Genomic DNA, 15959 nt, shown 5'->3' on the forward strand with positions numbered 1-15959 from the left:
ACTGTGATATACAAATGTTGATCAACCAATTCGTAAACAGAAATTTGCAAAAGGAGGCGTTACAAAGACTACGTGATCCATGCCTCCTTCGATACTTTCAAATCATGGAATATTTTATATGGATTTTACCGATTTTCCTATAAACAAATCTTGTTTAGCTCGAATGCCGTGTAATGTCTAAATACAGCCATTCAATAGTCGAGTGCTTATTTTTCTTTGACAGTCCTCAGCCTTACAATGACATTACGTGCTTAGCGATAATGAAATGTGAAGGCAGAGTTCTTAAAGATTTAAGTTATCCAGAAAGTTTATATATCATCTGCAGATATTAGAACACACTTGTGTTAAATTAATGTGTATCATAGACTTAATAGCGGCTGTCATGCAGCGTCCCCCTCCCCACCCAACAACCATCACCCCCCTAATCTCCGTTATGTGATTTTTTTTCTCCGCCACCTTTGTGAGTGCTACATGAACTTGTTGATTTGTGGATCTCAAATAAATAAACTTTTCCTTCTCGTTGAAATTTTCACCTTTCATTCTCTCTTGTCGCCTCCACATCCCCCGACCCTGTCGCGTCGTTTCCAGCGTTGCCGCTTCCTTGCAGTTGGTAGCGTTCAGTTGGCACCGACTATCCGACGTCTTTCCAGCCATTCATCTTTAGCGTTTAGTATCAGTCAGTCTGATCGAAATCGGATATTTCCGACGTGTCTTCATAGCTTCTGCGGCGCAAGCACCTCGGCATATTTGTAGCTGCCACAGTGGCAACGACAGCAAGCAAATGTTGGCGCAAACTCTAGCGCTACGCGTAAGACCTGTGTGATACTTCAATTTTCAGCACTACCGGGAGTATAAGTACTACTACTACTGTTGAGACTGAAGCTGAATTTGTTGCTGTCATAGCACATACAGCTGACGCCGCGAAAAAGGCCACGTGGAAGCAAACCTTGGCCGAAGCTTCTTTTCTTCCGACTAATGAGCGCTTTGTCTTTAGCCGTCGTATTTTTTAAGTCTGTCGATGCTTCTGCCGAGCTGCGCAGGATGGCCAAGCTATCGCTGACTCGTCGTCAGTTGACGTCGTCCTCTTCGTAAGTCGCGTAGTCGTTTTCTTCGTCGATATCGACTTTGTCATCTTCCACGCCGCTAAGATAATCTCTTTTAACAACGCCGTCATACTCGCTGCGGCCACAGCCGTCGCCGCCGCCGCCATTATCTGTCGCATAAACATATAGTCAGAACGTAAAAAAACACTAGGACATAGAGTAGCAACTGGGGAAAATGGAGGATGACGAAACGTCAGGAGAAAAAAGTCAGAACAGTAGGAAAAGGGGTTGTGTGGGGCGATGGCGCCAAGAAAATGATGCAAAACCAAACGTTTTTTTCTTACGTAGAAAAAGCTAAGTAACGACGATTTTCAGTACGATTTTCCATGGAAAACGATTGCGCGCAAAAGAGTAACAAGGCTGTTCAACCGGTGAGTCCTTTCCCAAGTAAGCGTAACTTTTATCCCTATGGATATAGTATGGCGAGGCTGTAGAGCGTGTGCGCATCTACAATGCGCATGTATTATCTATGATTAACGTACCATCGAGTCACGGCTGCCATAGTTTTATCGAGCTGTCGTCGCAATAATAATGGAAGTAATTGCTCTAGGAAGTGCCATAGGAAACTCCTCATAGTGAAAACAGTACTACTGGCAAGCAGGAAAAGGCCAAGCAGAAAAGATAATGCAAAACAGTAGGCGCTTGACGTACGATACGACGAAGACGGGTCGCTGGCATGGTGCAGCCCAAATGCCCAAGCGATGATGCCACTACCGAGAAAGACCCTCTGCCCAACTGCTTCGGGCTGGACAGCGGACGCAGCTTCGACTGCAGCCGATTTCAGCTCATGGGCTTGTGCTGCTTCTGCCGAAGTGGCCGCAGCTTCGGCGTCTGCAAATCCTGCTACATTGGCAAGATGCATGTACGGTCCAGCGACTCTTAGCCCCAATAGCTGTACCTAGTAAGAAAGCGAAGCAACATACAAACGTATAGTTGCTACTAGGCACAGTTGGCACCGAAAGATAGGCTAGAGCGGCTTGGTCCATTCGAGTCGTGGTCAGTGAAGTCGGTGACGTCGGACAGCGTTCGAACTGAAAGCAACGACAACCAAATCAACCGTAGCAGCGGCAATAAACACAACTACAAAACAAGTGTTGACAGCTGCGCCAGCAATGAACCACAGTGGAATTCATCGACAAGACGGCACTGACCGACCACGAAGAAGAAAGCTTTACGGTCCATGCGAACGTATGATACGCGCAGACGAAAACTAAATCTACAACAACGTGGCCATCAATATGAAGAACAGCGACAAGAAAAACAAGGAGGGCAAAGTGAAAGTGGTTTTTATTACGGTTTGTTTTAAGATATGATCGTCCAAACGAGCATTGAACTGCAGCTTAGCAATAAACGGAAAAAAGAGACAACAAATTGATGGACAATACCAAGAACTTGCACCGAATCAACAACATGGGTCTGTAAAAAAGCACGCCAAAACTGTCACAAAAGGTGTATGTTATTTTAATTTTTTTTAAATTAATCGCCTACACAGGTGATTAATTTAAAAAGATAAAGCAATCGATGCTGATGTCAGAGTGAGCCAGCTTTGGGTGTTACTTGTAGTTGAAGAAGTTTTGCTCTATATGTATATTCACTGCGGTATTGAACGTGCAGTCATTGTGTTGGAAAATAATGGAGATCGGACAGTTTAAGGCATATTATTGTATGGATTCGACCGGTATACATTTTAGGGCCTATGTGGGTAGTAATGTTCAGACAACCATCTTTGATAGACTGGATCGAGAGATTTGTCAGATAAATAACAGAGGTTACTTCACCCGGTACGAACTGTTTTTACAACGTACCGCGATCTATTCTAGACGAAATATTACTTCTGTGCCAATTGGTGCAGGGCTGCTTCGTTGAGGTAAGACATGGCCACGACTTGTCGATGAAGTAATCGAATAAGACCTCGACTTATAAACGAACGATGAAAGACGCATTTCGCACCGTATGCGCATAATTTGCCAGCTGTTATATATATATGACCTGCTTCAGACTAATACTGCCTTTGTTGTTCAGTAAAAGTTGAGCTTTCAATACAACGATATAGATCCTACTATACGTAGACTGTGACCTAGAAGAGTAGACAATTACTTTCACACACAGTCGAAATCATCTTTATTATATCATGCTTATTCGACACGGAACTCACCGTTTCCAGGCCAGCGTTAATCGAGAGGGAACCTCCAAACTCCTGTCCAATAAAATGTCCTAGCATTAATACACACAGCACATTGAATGTTCGGACCAGAGTAGTGATATTTGCTGGAGACAAATATTTGTAATTATCTATAGACATACGAGCGGGGATGAGAAGATAATTATGCACCCGTCAACGATGTTGGGGCACTTCTTCAGCTGACTGGAACAAAGCCTGTCGTACTAGTTTTTCAGTGAGCAAGAACCCTTAGCTGGCACGTACGAGCGAGGGTAGGACCGCCATATTGTCAAATGCAAGGTCCAACTTTATGTTCAACACGCCCACATGTTCACAATCAAAACAAAAGTAGAATATATGATGCAATAATCAAAAAGTCGAATTTGTTGACAATCGTCTTCATATCATTAGTTGACAGAGCTGTCGCATACGTATCGGTAATGGCTAAAGGACTAGACATTGATAGCATAAGCAAATTTACGGGCGCAAATTATACTAGATTTGTTTTCATGTTGCTACAGGTCAATCCTTACGTCTGGCAACCTAGGTCATTGAAGATATTTTTAGCTTCGTAGAACATGCGAGCATCATTGGTGAATATTGAAGGGTATCGCTTCGCCGATAATCGTGCATTTGTTGGCTAGGAGCTTTTGTTCAGTTATGGCGTCGCGCTTCCGATAAAAGCTCAATCAAATAGGTCGCATCTATAATATCGGTCGTTTGATTCCTACTTACCGTAAGAAATAACGGTAGAAACGGATCGTTCAGTGCACAACACACGATGCAAAGCCACTCCCGCAAATGCTCTGGACAGATACGAAGTGTCCAACTTGAACTTCGACCTTACTGATTCTGAATAACTTTATCTAATACTGACTTGCTACTCATAATAATAGCATAAATTGCCTATAGACGATCCGGTGTAAATCAAGAAGTCGTTCTTAAAGAGCAACTAATGTCCGTCCCTAACGCTGGCGGATCTATAGTAATAATACGTTTGCTAAGACGACTTTTACCTTTTTTTCGGTACTCTTTTTTGCTAGAAATATAGTTGTGAGTAAAAAAAATTATGCGTCCATTCAGCTTTTCATATATAGATGCAAGCTTGTTCAAAGGTGGTATGTCCGTTCTATATATTGACAACGTATGTCGGGTTCGTCTATTTAATACAATACTGTCATATTAAACTGACTCTGATGAATCATTGGAAGAACGTAGCCAAACTGCTGAAAGTATTAATAGACCCGTTAATCTTAATCCCACCAACCCGAGTCTCCGTAACAAAGTGAGCGGACATTCAATGAAGTCTAGCTGAAACAATGACAATCATCCTACGCTGCTGTTAATCCATTTACTCGTTTCGATCAGTGGCAAAAACTACTCCATTTCTATTGAAGCAGGTTGTAGCCACCAGCCGCTTGATTACAATAGTGACCTCTTTTTTTTTATTGAGCTTGAACGCGAGACGGAAAGTGTTCCGGGGTACAACTCTGCAGATTAATTTAGATACAATCTTCACTTCGATCGTTGGCCTGGTTCGCTATTGTCGTCAGCGCGGAACTCGTCAATGGTGTGTCACCTTTGTGTCATAGTATCATTTCTCGTAGCACTAAGCTGAATTGTGTGCCGATGGTCAGTCCGATGGTCACACTCGGGCCTTTTCAGACGAATCAATTGACTGAAGTATTTTCGTGTGTGTATTATGTGATCATATTCGATTAGAACAAGTGTTCAAGCGCTACACGCTGACAGGTACGGGTACGACAGAACCGAAGAATTCGCGGTTCCGACTACGTGCATTATTCATAGGACGTTCTGACCGCTATTGGGCTTGATGGTCATATAAAAACCACAAATTTTACAGTTTTCGATGTACACTTTCGTTTTAGGGTTCTTCAAAGATTTATCTTAGTAGATGTAAATGAATCTTTTTGAAAGCAGATTTCTATGAACATAAAAGAAACAAATCTCTATTTGTTCTGTTCCCTTGATTTATGTAGCTATATATAGGTAAATCAGGTCTGAGAATTTGTCAACAGCGTGATTATATTACCAAGGTCACAGTGAGGAGCTCAGTATTTTTTTTTTCGTTAAAAACAGTTCGTTTCGGCCGTAAAATGTCAGGGTCATGTAAAGCCATGTCTCTAATTCATGTCTTTTTTTTTTTTTATATAGAATTCAACGTATATATACTATAAGATTACTACTTGTAAGGGTTACCGCTACGGATAGAATTAGTATGGAGATACAATGGTGACTACAGTCATCAAGCGCAGCTTGTCCGAGCTATCGAAAAAGGGACAAATCTTCGAAATGGACGGTTAGTTGTGCAGGCCATTCAATCCGCTAATAAATACTATGAAAGTGTTTAGATGATCCAGCTGAATAAGATATAGATAATTAACGCTTCGTGCGCACGAACGATTGATGCTCCACAGGTGTGGTGATTGCAGCGTCGATCATCCACCACGCGATCATCTGCCCTCTGCCTTAAACACATTTGAATAGAGTGGACTATTCACGCTGCAGGACCGAGTGCTGAACTGTCAAAGCAATAACCAGTAGAAAAAAAAAACAAAGAAAGACCAAAATCAACAGCTGAACATATGTTAGAACTAAATTAGCTTTTAATTATGGTATTTAAACACATATATCTGTCCTGCTGTGACCGCACTATCTAAAAATTCACTGCGAGAACAGAGAAATCAATTGTGTATCAGTAGATAATAACGAGAGTTAACCAAATCCAAATAGATTTCGTGATGCGAAGTATATCCATGCTCTAAAACAATTTCCTATCTGTCGTCATTAATAGACAAGACATTGATTTGCATCATGGTAAAGACCCCCGACGCAGAAATGTTCGTTCTTTTCGTCGCTTTAAACTGGTTCTTTTTTTTTTGGTTACGAACAGAACTGCCACAACTTTCACGGCTCTCGTCGCTGAAGTCATTATAGCCGAAACCTCCGCGTTGAAATACGATAGCAGAGTGAATATCTCTCCGTCCTGTTTAAATGTTCTGACAAGGTCCTCTAATAAGAAAGGAACGGTTGGCAGAAAAAAAACATGAACCATACAAATACATTATCATTGTAGTCGAAAACCATGTACGAGTTACCGCACAAGAAAAACAGATAGTCCTGTTAGAGTATTGCCACGTAATTTTTAGCTTTTTTCAATAACGTGGCCTAATAATCTGATAAGGAGTAGGCCACCTTAAAATTAGAGAATCAAAGAGCAACAGCCGGCCGCGTGTAGCTCCTGAGAGATGAGTTCGACAGCAGCAACAGAGTAAACACTTACAGAGGTATTTGAAACGACTCTTACTTCCGATAGTTATGGATATGGGAATACCACTTCATGCCAGTTACTCTAGGATTGGCAATTTTTTGTAACATATATATTATATTATTATGTATTACATTTGGCGCGTATTTAGCCGACTTGTCAGGATACGAAATCACGTGGAGCTTTACCCCCACGTGGTTAAACTTAGGTTAGCGAGAACGCACCCGCTGAATCAATACCCCATCTCCATTAAGCCTCTGTCTGCTTGACAATTGATCTACTCGGCATCAACGGTGAGTGCAATGAACGCTTACGAGGCATATTCCATTCATAACATTTGGCAAGCCTTCGAACGGGCCACTCTGTAGTAAAAACCCGCAAGCACCCGATAGCCGCTTTCGCTAAGCCAAGTACATATATCAACTTCGTTACTATTTGCAATTGTTATGTGAGAAGGAGAGTCGTCAAACTTTGGAACACGCTACAAAGCAAACGCGGTTGGCGGCAAAGCGAATAAAAAAAAAAGTATTTTTGATGACATTACCAGCCAACGGGGGATGGTGCTGGGGAAACGGGGGTAAGGAAAGTTCTAGCAATAGCTTCGAGTAGGACCTGTCCAGAGAACCGGATAGTGTAGTTCAGTGACCGTGTCACATCGATTGACCACAGCCCACCGCAGTTGTGTAGCAGTGGAAAGAAACGGAGTTGATGTCTTTTTTGAAGACATTTTTCTTTCTGTCGTTGCAGTACTACGAGAAGTAGCCGGCGGGTCCATCCAGGAGACATGCCGACGCGTAGTCCTATGCTAAGGCCTATTCGGCCGACAGATGGTGAAGTCTTTATTGTATTTATGACATTATACTTTTATACGATGATAGCACGTTGACACAGAGGGAATATTATTACTGCTAGGTAAATTGCACAGGGGGCTTAAACCGTTTCCGTGATACTATCGGCGGATCTGGCAGCAGCGAAAGGTGGGAACCGAACGAGACGGACTTGTAGCGAAGTCATTTTTGTGTGTCAGGTGCAGAAGTGCCACTTCGTGATGGCCAGCTTCATAACCCTACGTTCGTACAAATGATGGCCGGCCGTTTGAAGATGATGCGAAGGCCACGACCGTTGCTATATCAAAGCTGCTAAGTAGTTGGTAGATTTTAGGGTTGTTGCCCCGATCTAGTTTAGTATTATTTCAATTAGAAATGAAGAAAAAGAATCACCCACATACACAAAAATAGCTAAGAGAAATAATCCAAAGGTCTGTGGGACGATTTTCTCTGTCCCTTTGCTTGAACGTGCTCCATTCAAATGGCATGAAACGTCAACACTGAACGTCCCTGACTACTGGTAGGCTATATATATATATATATATATATGAAAATAATGCAGTAATAATAACAGTATAGACGATACAATACAAGGAAAATATGGACTAAATTAAAGGATTTTTCATAACGTTTGTTTGTGTGCAACACTAATACGTTAATGTGAGATCAGCCCACTGTAGTACTAGTTGTTTTATGGTTAGATCCGACACTAACCTAGTTTTAACCTAATCTAATTATTCAACATGGTTACTTGCCATCCTGCCTTAAATAGCAGCAACACCAATCGCTCTAGCGCTCTCAAACCAATAATCACGCAGCGTTCCTTTCCATCTTACGTATTTGACTGAGTTAATTTTACTGGATGAAAAAATGGTTCATTTAATAAATGATACTCCTGTCGAAACAGGTCACTTTCTGTTCGTGGCAAAGGTCAACAATCAGTGGAACTGGTTATTGACGAGAAACGGTCACAGCGGGTGTAGACGCTAGGTCAACCTTGTTCCAAAAGGTGAACCCACTGGGAGCGATCGGTGGCTTGAGCCAAATAATCCGCGTTAAAACATATATCACTTTCGAATCACTGCAAAAGCTCTGCCCGTTCTTCCAAGTGGATCGACCGCTACACACTCATATTGCGAAGCTAAATGAGTGACGCCCTGAGACGCTAGTGCACACGCACAAAAAAAAACCCATAATCTCTAAACAGTGTTCCAACGTTTTCAAACCCACGCTCGAAAAGTAAATATTCAGCACGGACTTCATGGGCAAAATTAACAAATACGTTTTTCTATTGTTATTCTACGTACGTTAAGCTACGTATAGATAGGTCTCACTGGATCTGCCTGCAACCGTTGTTGGTGTGTACTGCAGCCCTGTCGTAGCCTGATCGGTACAGATCAAATACTTCCGGCGTTAACCGATACTACAGTCGACAGCGCTTACCATAGTCGTATGCGTCTTTCAATTAACAATAGCCCAGCACGCTTGCCATTTATTTCCTCTCGACATGAACGTCCTTTGAGGAGCTAGAGGACGATCTTATGATGCTGTTTCAGAAGCCACCTAGTTCAGAAGTCATTGAGCCAGCAATGATCGTAAGAATGGCACGTGCAATGAAGCCGACATATCATTTTTTGATTTCGAGGTTGTGTTTCTCAAAAATATCCTAGGTACATAAGAGCTAAGAAAATTTCTGCTCCTTCGGACCTCAAAAAATGCTACTAGCAACAGTTGATTACTGTTTCATCATGAACCACTTACTCGTTTAGTCAACTTTATACCCAGCTACTGAGTTAGCTATCACTAGTAGTGTTAAATGGCTTTCTATGCTCGATCCGGACAAGCAATGAACGAGGTGACCCTTTTTGTTCCGCACCTAACGTCTCTATCTTAAGCACTTATTTGGTCAGTGTTAACGTTGTATAAGAACGCGTCTATTGATACTACTGGACAGAACCGCCTATGTAGCAATGATCGGCAGTCGTATGTATCTATCTCGTTCGTCTGAGAGTATGATAATTAGTTAGCGATTCGCTAGCAACGACTAAAACAAATTCCCTTTAGTAATTAACCACTGTTTTTACCCTGGCCCCTACCGATTAAGTCAGTGTGATGTTTATTAAATTCACAGATGCTAGAGCGTCAGTCGACCACGACCTTTGTCTCACTCAGTTAAAAAATTTCACTGTGGCTTATGCCCTCGTATTTCTGCTTCGGCCGGTCTGTGACCCGGACACTTTTAAAACCCTTAGAAATAGAAAAGGTGGAGTGACGCAACGAAAAACGACATCCGCCATCGTTAGTATTTCTAGTGGAGTCAGATAGGACATGGATCGCTATTGGTTCTATAATACACATACATGAGAACATGATATTTGTGAATTTGCGATTTGTAATAGAAAATAACTCCTTCAGTTCACTCAAGTCTGATGCAAAATTGTATATTCCTCTAATTTTGTATCTCTAAACCACGTTCGGTAGTAATGTAACTTATTTCTTATGAGTTTGATCCCTTCAGATTTTCCCTTCAGGCATTCGACGAATCTCATCACTGGTCTTAACCACGGTTTAATGCTACACCTAGTGTAGATCGTTTTTTAAAAATCTATTTCTCGAAATCCCGCTGAGCCGTGATATTTTTAAATTCTTTATTAGCTGGCTCGATTTTCCCTTTGCATACAACGCATGCTCTTTCTGTTCGCCGTATTCCAGTTTAGCTTGTCGGTCCTTAAAAATACTACAGCTAGAGTACCATTGAAAGCAATCAAAGCTATTCAAGATATGTTCAGGTGTAATCTTTGTTGCTCCACTTTTGTTCTTCCAGGGCAACAATTGTCTACTGGAAAAAATCGTCGACCGGACGAAGAACGCTTGGCGATATCATAGTCCAGCTTTAGGTTCCGATATCGTAGTGAGTTTCCATCAGCAATTGTTGCTCACCCACCTGAAATTGACGGCAGATAAAGTTTTCGGGACCCGAACCAGAGGTAGGCCCCACAATCGTCACCAGCGGAGGCGATGAGGCGTTACTCATATACGATGCTGCAGGCCCGCACTGGCCGCCTGGCTCGTATAGTCGTGGTAGCTTGTTATTTCTGGGCTTCGGTTTTAGCAAACTTGTATATATATATATATATATATATATAGATATAAGCATATGCCTCCATAGTTGACTATCGGTAGGCTGTAGCAGTGATAGCCAACTAGAGGCAATGGTGGTCACATACAAGGAATGATTGAGTTCTGTAGACAAGGAATAACGAGCGGTATAAAAATGGCGCCGTCCTTTAAAATCAGCACTGGCTGCTGTGCGGGAGGCTGTCAAGAAGGTATCCTACGCTTTTGTCTCGTTATGCGTGTCATTCATTCGGCGGCGCTGTCCAATTCAAGTGTTCGCCACTGCGTAATTGCTCATGTCTATTCCCTCGAAGGCCGACATGGCCGGGCGTCAATGACAACCCTACCCGCTATGCTCTGCTGCACCGCGTCCCTGAACAGCGTTGACGATTGAAGCAACAGTGCTCCTGTCAGATTGGACAGTCAGCTAAGAAGTGTGCCTTGTCATGGGCGATAAGGAAGGTGCCGCCGAGTTTCTGACACCAGCCTGTTTTGGTTGCGACGTCTCTAACGAATGCTTTCGTAGACCTATAGCAGTCGCGGTAGGTAGTTGTAGCTATCTGGCTATATCGCGATATCTCTGGCCAATTGGCCATCTAATATTATCTCGTAAGTAAGTCTAAGGGCAACAGAGATAAAACCATTACACGAAGGCAAATAAAGAAGTGCGACACTCAGGAGGAAGCGAGGCATGAAGATAGAACGGGAAGGTTTGAGTCGAACAAAGAAAGAAAGCGACAGCTTTGAACGGTTGACGGTCTTTTTACAGAAAAAAAGGACCTGAAAGGAAAGATCTTCCATATGTCTTCCATATGGCGGCTCTTCGCTGCCGTATCATCATGCCATCATGCGCCGTCACCCGCGATGCCCGTGATATTGCTGGTAATAGTAACAGGATGGAAGCTATCCAGCACCGGCGGTTTATATTGGTAAATGATCAGTTAAGGCGCTACCATTGGTATGCCTTGATCTGTCAGCTTTGCTCGATGTATGAAGCAGTGATTCTGTCCCATGCCACTTGTGCATCTGCTGCTGCCGCCGTTACAGCTGTTCTGTGCGATCTAGCCAGCAGATGCTTTGGGTAAACGAATTTTCAAGAAACCTATTGACACAAAAGATCGCCGCCCCAGTGGGACAAGGGCCATACATCAAACAAATGGGCGGACTACAGACTGCGAGCGAAGCCCTTGATTATGGGACTGGGCAAAACGGAAGGGTGGAAAACCGCTTACTGTCATGCTCGACAATAATAGCTCAGGCTTCACAGAGGAAGAACAGGCACCAGAAACGAGGGGGCGATTATCGGAGACCGAGGACCTCGAAAACTTTTTCTCTGCTTTCTGCCAACTGGCACGAACCATTAAGGGCAAGGTACAAGAAAAGCGACAGCAGGATAGCTCTCTATCTTAGATAACAGCTGACCAATTTACCAAAAAGCTACTTTTCATAGCTCGAATCTTCCTAACTATCATACGGCACCAAATCCGATCGGGGAACTGAACGATAATAAATGAAAGCTGTGATTTAACATTACAATAACAGGTCTGCAGGTCTTCATACAGTTACCCTCTCCAGACAGATACATTAGTTTATCTCAGCTCATAGTAGCTCCTACAGATCGACAGACTGGAGGCATCGTAGCGCTAGAGCCCATCGACTGGGTCAAGGAGGTAGGCCTGTGAAATGTTGGAAACAATAACATCCAACCGACTTGCCAGAAACGTTTTTCCTTTGAAGAAGGTAAGTTTTTTTTTGCTAGCTACTAGTAAGAGCAGCACAAGTGGTGCCAGAGAACTTTGCGCAACCTTAGATAGGCAGAAGCTACAGAAAAAAAACTAGCTGAAGCAACGGTGAATAAAATAAATTAAAAAGCTAACTAAATATCGCTTCTGCAACTTATGTCGATAAACTTCCATTAGTTCGTTCTGTTGTTTTCTTTATCTATTTACTAGGTCGTCTGATTGACTGTAGCCTACCTTCAACTAAGTCATTTTAAGGAACTTTAGTTTGAAACTTGTTTGTACCATTGTTATTATATTATCCTCGTTGCTTGCGCTATTGAAAGCTCAATGCTCACGACGGGCTGCCACTATTCACGACGTTGTGCGACGTTCGCTACTTTTAAACAGCTGTTCTTATCGCATCACTCACAGGTCACATGCTTTTTCCTCGAAATCGAAACAGATAGCAAGAATAAATAAATTGAGCAAGAAAAAAAGCTAAAAAAAATCGGCACCGCGTTCACTCATTAGAGTAGACTTGCAGTCTGCCGTCCATTTTGTAGGTGGTATAGGGGGTGGTAATGGCCGCGATCGCAGTGGAATTGAGTTTCTTTTGCGGGTGCGGCCCCTATGCGAAGGCTAAATAAAAAGAAAAAAAATAAATAAATATAGAGAAAAATGAGACAAACTAATAGGTGGAAATAAGTAAAAATTACCAAGGAACTCGGCCGGTATAACGCATGTGCTAGTCCGATAAAGGCGAATAGACAGCTCGTCTCACTAAGAGTGCGGCCATCGGAACACAATGCCGTGACTGCTAATTTGGATCAAAAGATACTACTGTCAATGATAATTCATCTAGAATCAATGAAATATTTTACAGAACAATTGGGTTTGGGCGTCGAATGTTTGATGGTTAGTTCCAGATACAGCGAGTGGGTTTGCTTCAAGAACTGTCTTAATTGTTACTATCACCCGTACGTATTGATTTTGTCGATTCATTGATGTTCTTTTTGCTATCGATGTGTTGTCTAGGAAGCAAAGGGAGAAATAAGTGGGAAACTAACTTTCTTAATATAACTATTCAGTAGCTCAGGTAAGTAATGCAATCAGCCGACTACTCGAGGCTGTATCGACCCGCGTGGTTAAAACCAGATATGGGCTCTATCAGTCTTTATTTACTGGCAAACATCTATCCAAGTGCCGCTGTCAAAGGAAAAAATCATCTCATAACCGGACTGCGAGAATCACGACGCATAAATGAAGAGACTATTCTATTTGCTTTAGGCGTGCATGATGTCAACAATAACTTATCCAAATTTAGATTGCATATTAGAAATAACTGTACATGTTATTGAGTGATATAGAGGGCATTTCACTGCGACAGGGCACAAGGCTGCTAATATAGGATTAGAAGAAAATTTCCATCGCCACTTACTCAAATCGGAGTTTCGCAGGGTTTACCTATGTATTTGCTTTAAGTCACTGACAACTAACTTTTGCAAAACTTCGATCTGTATTAAAAATGAAGCTGCGAACTTGTACATGTCTACCCATTTCAAAAACACAAGATTTCAGCGTTTGATCGACTTTGATTACGAATAAGTATGACCTTTAGTGAGTAACGCTTTTCTCCGGCATAGTTTCCTTCCCGAGTCTGTTACCGGTTTGGCGATGCCTGAAGTAGATATGGCTAGGCTGGTCAACTTTGTACCACTCAAGTAGGTTACCGTATCGCTAATCGGCGATTGCCGATAATAAAGCATTGCTGCGAGTCTTCTCCGGGAAGAGCATATAATAGCAGCCCAATGTGTTGAAGTGATAAAGCTAATCAAAACTACATAATATTCTTATATAAAAGTACAATTAAATGAGCGAAGATTCTAAAGTAACCATACACTTTTGCGGTAAACTTAATGAGGTTAGCTAAACGTAGAAAGCAACATGGTACAACCCTTAAATTACCGCGAACAGCTCCCGGTTTTCGTACAAAATAAGGCTACATAAAATGCCCAAGAAGCTTTTTCCCTTGTCCTAATCGATATAGTAATGCTATATAGGGGCTGATAAATAGAAATTGATTCAAGACATCTGTAAATCTTGAAGCGCAGAATATTTTGCGGAAAAGGCTTGATTAAAGAGGATGTAATTGGTTTTCAATAGTCTGTACAATTTTAAATCGGTTAAATATGTTTAGCTTAGTAAGCGCCTTGTAAAAGGCATATTTCGCCTATATTGTATGCCTCTAATGGACAACATAATCTGGTATAGTTCTTGGCATAGATACAAACGTAGCTGCTCAATAATTCGGACATCCCAGCCAGATCATGAAGGGAATTAATGATTATCGTCGTTTTCTGCCTAATTCGCATCGTCGCTTATTACTCATTTACAAGTGTGAACTACGTCCTTCAAGAAAAGCAGGCGTCCCAGGCGTCCTTTAATTGGCCTAAGTTTTGCGATGCCTGTATATCTTTGTTCCGAGCTAACTGAGCATCCATTGACAACCACGAACCACAGGATAAGCTATGGTCTAATAGTTTCCTGATAGTTTAAACTCTTTCGTCTCATTTCGTTCGCAAAGTATCTGGACCCAGTCAGCCATTGTCCTTGTGAGGTCTTTCCTGTTCGCTGTCAAGAAAAGAACCTAAGCACCTCTGTCGAAGCTTTTTCTGTAGATTGGTAATTGTAATATAAAAATAGCCTTCAGGACAATGCGAACAAAAAGATCACCTCTATCGTCCGGATGCATTCTGGTCTCATTTCGCTCTGACACGAGCATTACATCTGCCTCTTTTTCTGGCACTTGAAACTGATTGTCATTGCTTATTAATCCCTGGCCCCACAGGCTCAAAGTAATCCCGGCGCTGATCAAAGTACCTTTCGTTGTAACGGTAAACCGAGGAAGAAATTCGGCAGTAGATCTTTTTTTAAATTTATAGTCAGTTTCACACCTACGCGATTAGCAACATCTTAGATAAATACGCAATAACAGGTTGCCCACGAATAAATTCACCAGTTTATCTGTGCCTTCAAAAAAAAATTTTGATGCAACACAGCAAAAATGTAGTCCTTTGTATCGTCAATATATATATGACATGCATTAGGTATGTTGCTGCACTCACATCCCTTAACATTTTTCTCTGTAATATCTATATATACGACAATTTTTCTTTAATACTGAGATTATAGCTTCCGTCGCGCATACATCCTTTTTCATATATATATATGCATAAAAGGGTTTACTTAAGTAAGGTCTAATTCTACTTCGACTGGGGTCAGGGAAGCCAACGGATTGAATATGAGGGGTATACCATAAAGTTGATTAATTGTCTTTACACTAAATAGACAAAATTCCGTTAATAAAGAAGCTCATCCCTTTTTATTGACCGCTGTAGAGGTTTTCCGCGTCATGAAAAACCGCTTTTAACGTATGATAATTGCATTGTGACGATACACGACCTCCATCACTGTTTGTGCGCATTCATAGCAAGCTTTGCTATTAAGCAACGACGGAAAAGATTAATTACGCTAATATACGGGATATGAGATAAGCGTCCAATAGGAATCGAAAATTTAGGAAAATTTAAAAAAAAAATCAGCTTTGAGACTTAACATTACCACCAATAGCATTACGATGTTATTGGTGGTAATGTTAGCTACATAGGTATCGATGGGATCTTATCTTGCTTCGCGCTGTCTTGAAAAATGCTCTGGATAAAACCTCGATGGTTTAATAAT

General features: G+C 41.8%; 2 protein-coding genes across 7 annotated transcripts in view; one reads left to right on the forward strand and one right to left on the reverse strand.

Annotated features, from left to right (window-relative positions):
- The window catches only part of LOC111255001 (uncharacterized), a 123460-nt gene that overhangs the window by 100857 nt on the left and 6644 nt on the right, over nucleotides 1-15959 (reverse strand). For 2 of the 5 annotated variants that reach the window (XM_086975116.1, XM_086975117.1), the window contains exon 2: nucleotides 5687-5807. The exons of 2 other annotated variants lie outside the window; for them this stretch is intronic. In XM_086975116.1, the coding sequence (XP_086831242.1) occupies nucleotides 5687-5742 (56 nt within the window). In that variant the 5' untranslated portion in view covers nucleotides 5743-5807. Of the gene's footprint in view, nucleotides 1-3258; nucleotides 3301-5686; nucleotides 5808-15959 lie in introns of all 5 variants that reach the window. One more of the 5 variants, XM_086975115.1, reaches the window with a different exon arrangement.
- Nucleotides 1-15959, forward strand: part of LOC147754373 (uncharacterized) — a 54977-nt gene that overhangs the window by 12289 nt on the left and 26729 nt on the right. The window contains exon 2 of one of the 2 annotated variants that reach the window (XM_086975129.1): nucleotides 10205-10367. The exons of the other annotated variant lie outside the window; for it this stretch is intronic. Within the exon in view, the coding sequence (XP_086831255.1) occupies nucleotides 10205-10367 (163 nt within the window). The remainder of the gene's footprint in view (nucleotides 1-10204; nucleotides 10368-15959) is intronic. 2 annotated transcript variants of the gene reach the window in all.

This window comes from Varroa destructor, unplaced genomic scaffold, assembly GCF_002443255.2.
Source record: "Varroa destructor unplaced genomic scaffold, Vdes_3.0 BEIS01000007.1, whole genome shotgun sequence".
NCBI lineage: Eukaryota > Metazoa > Arthropoda > Arachnida > Mesostigmata > Varroidae > Varroa > Varroa destructor.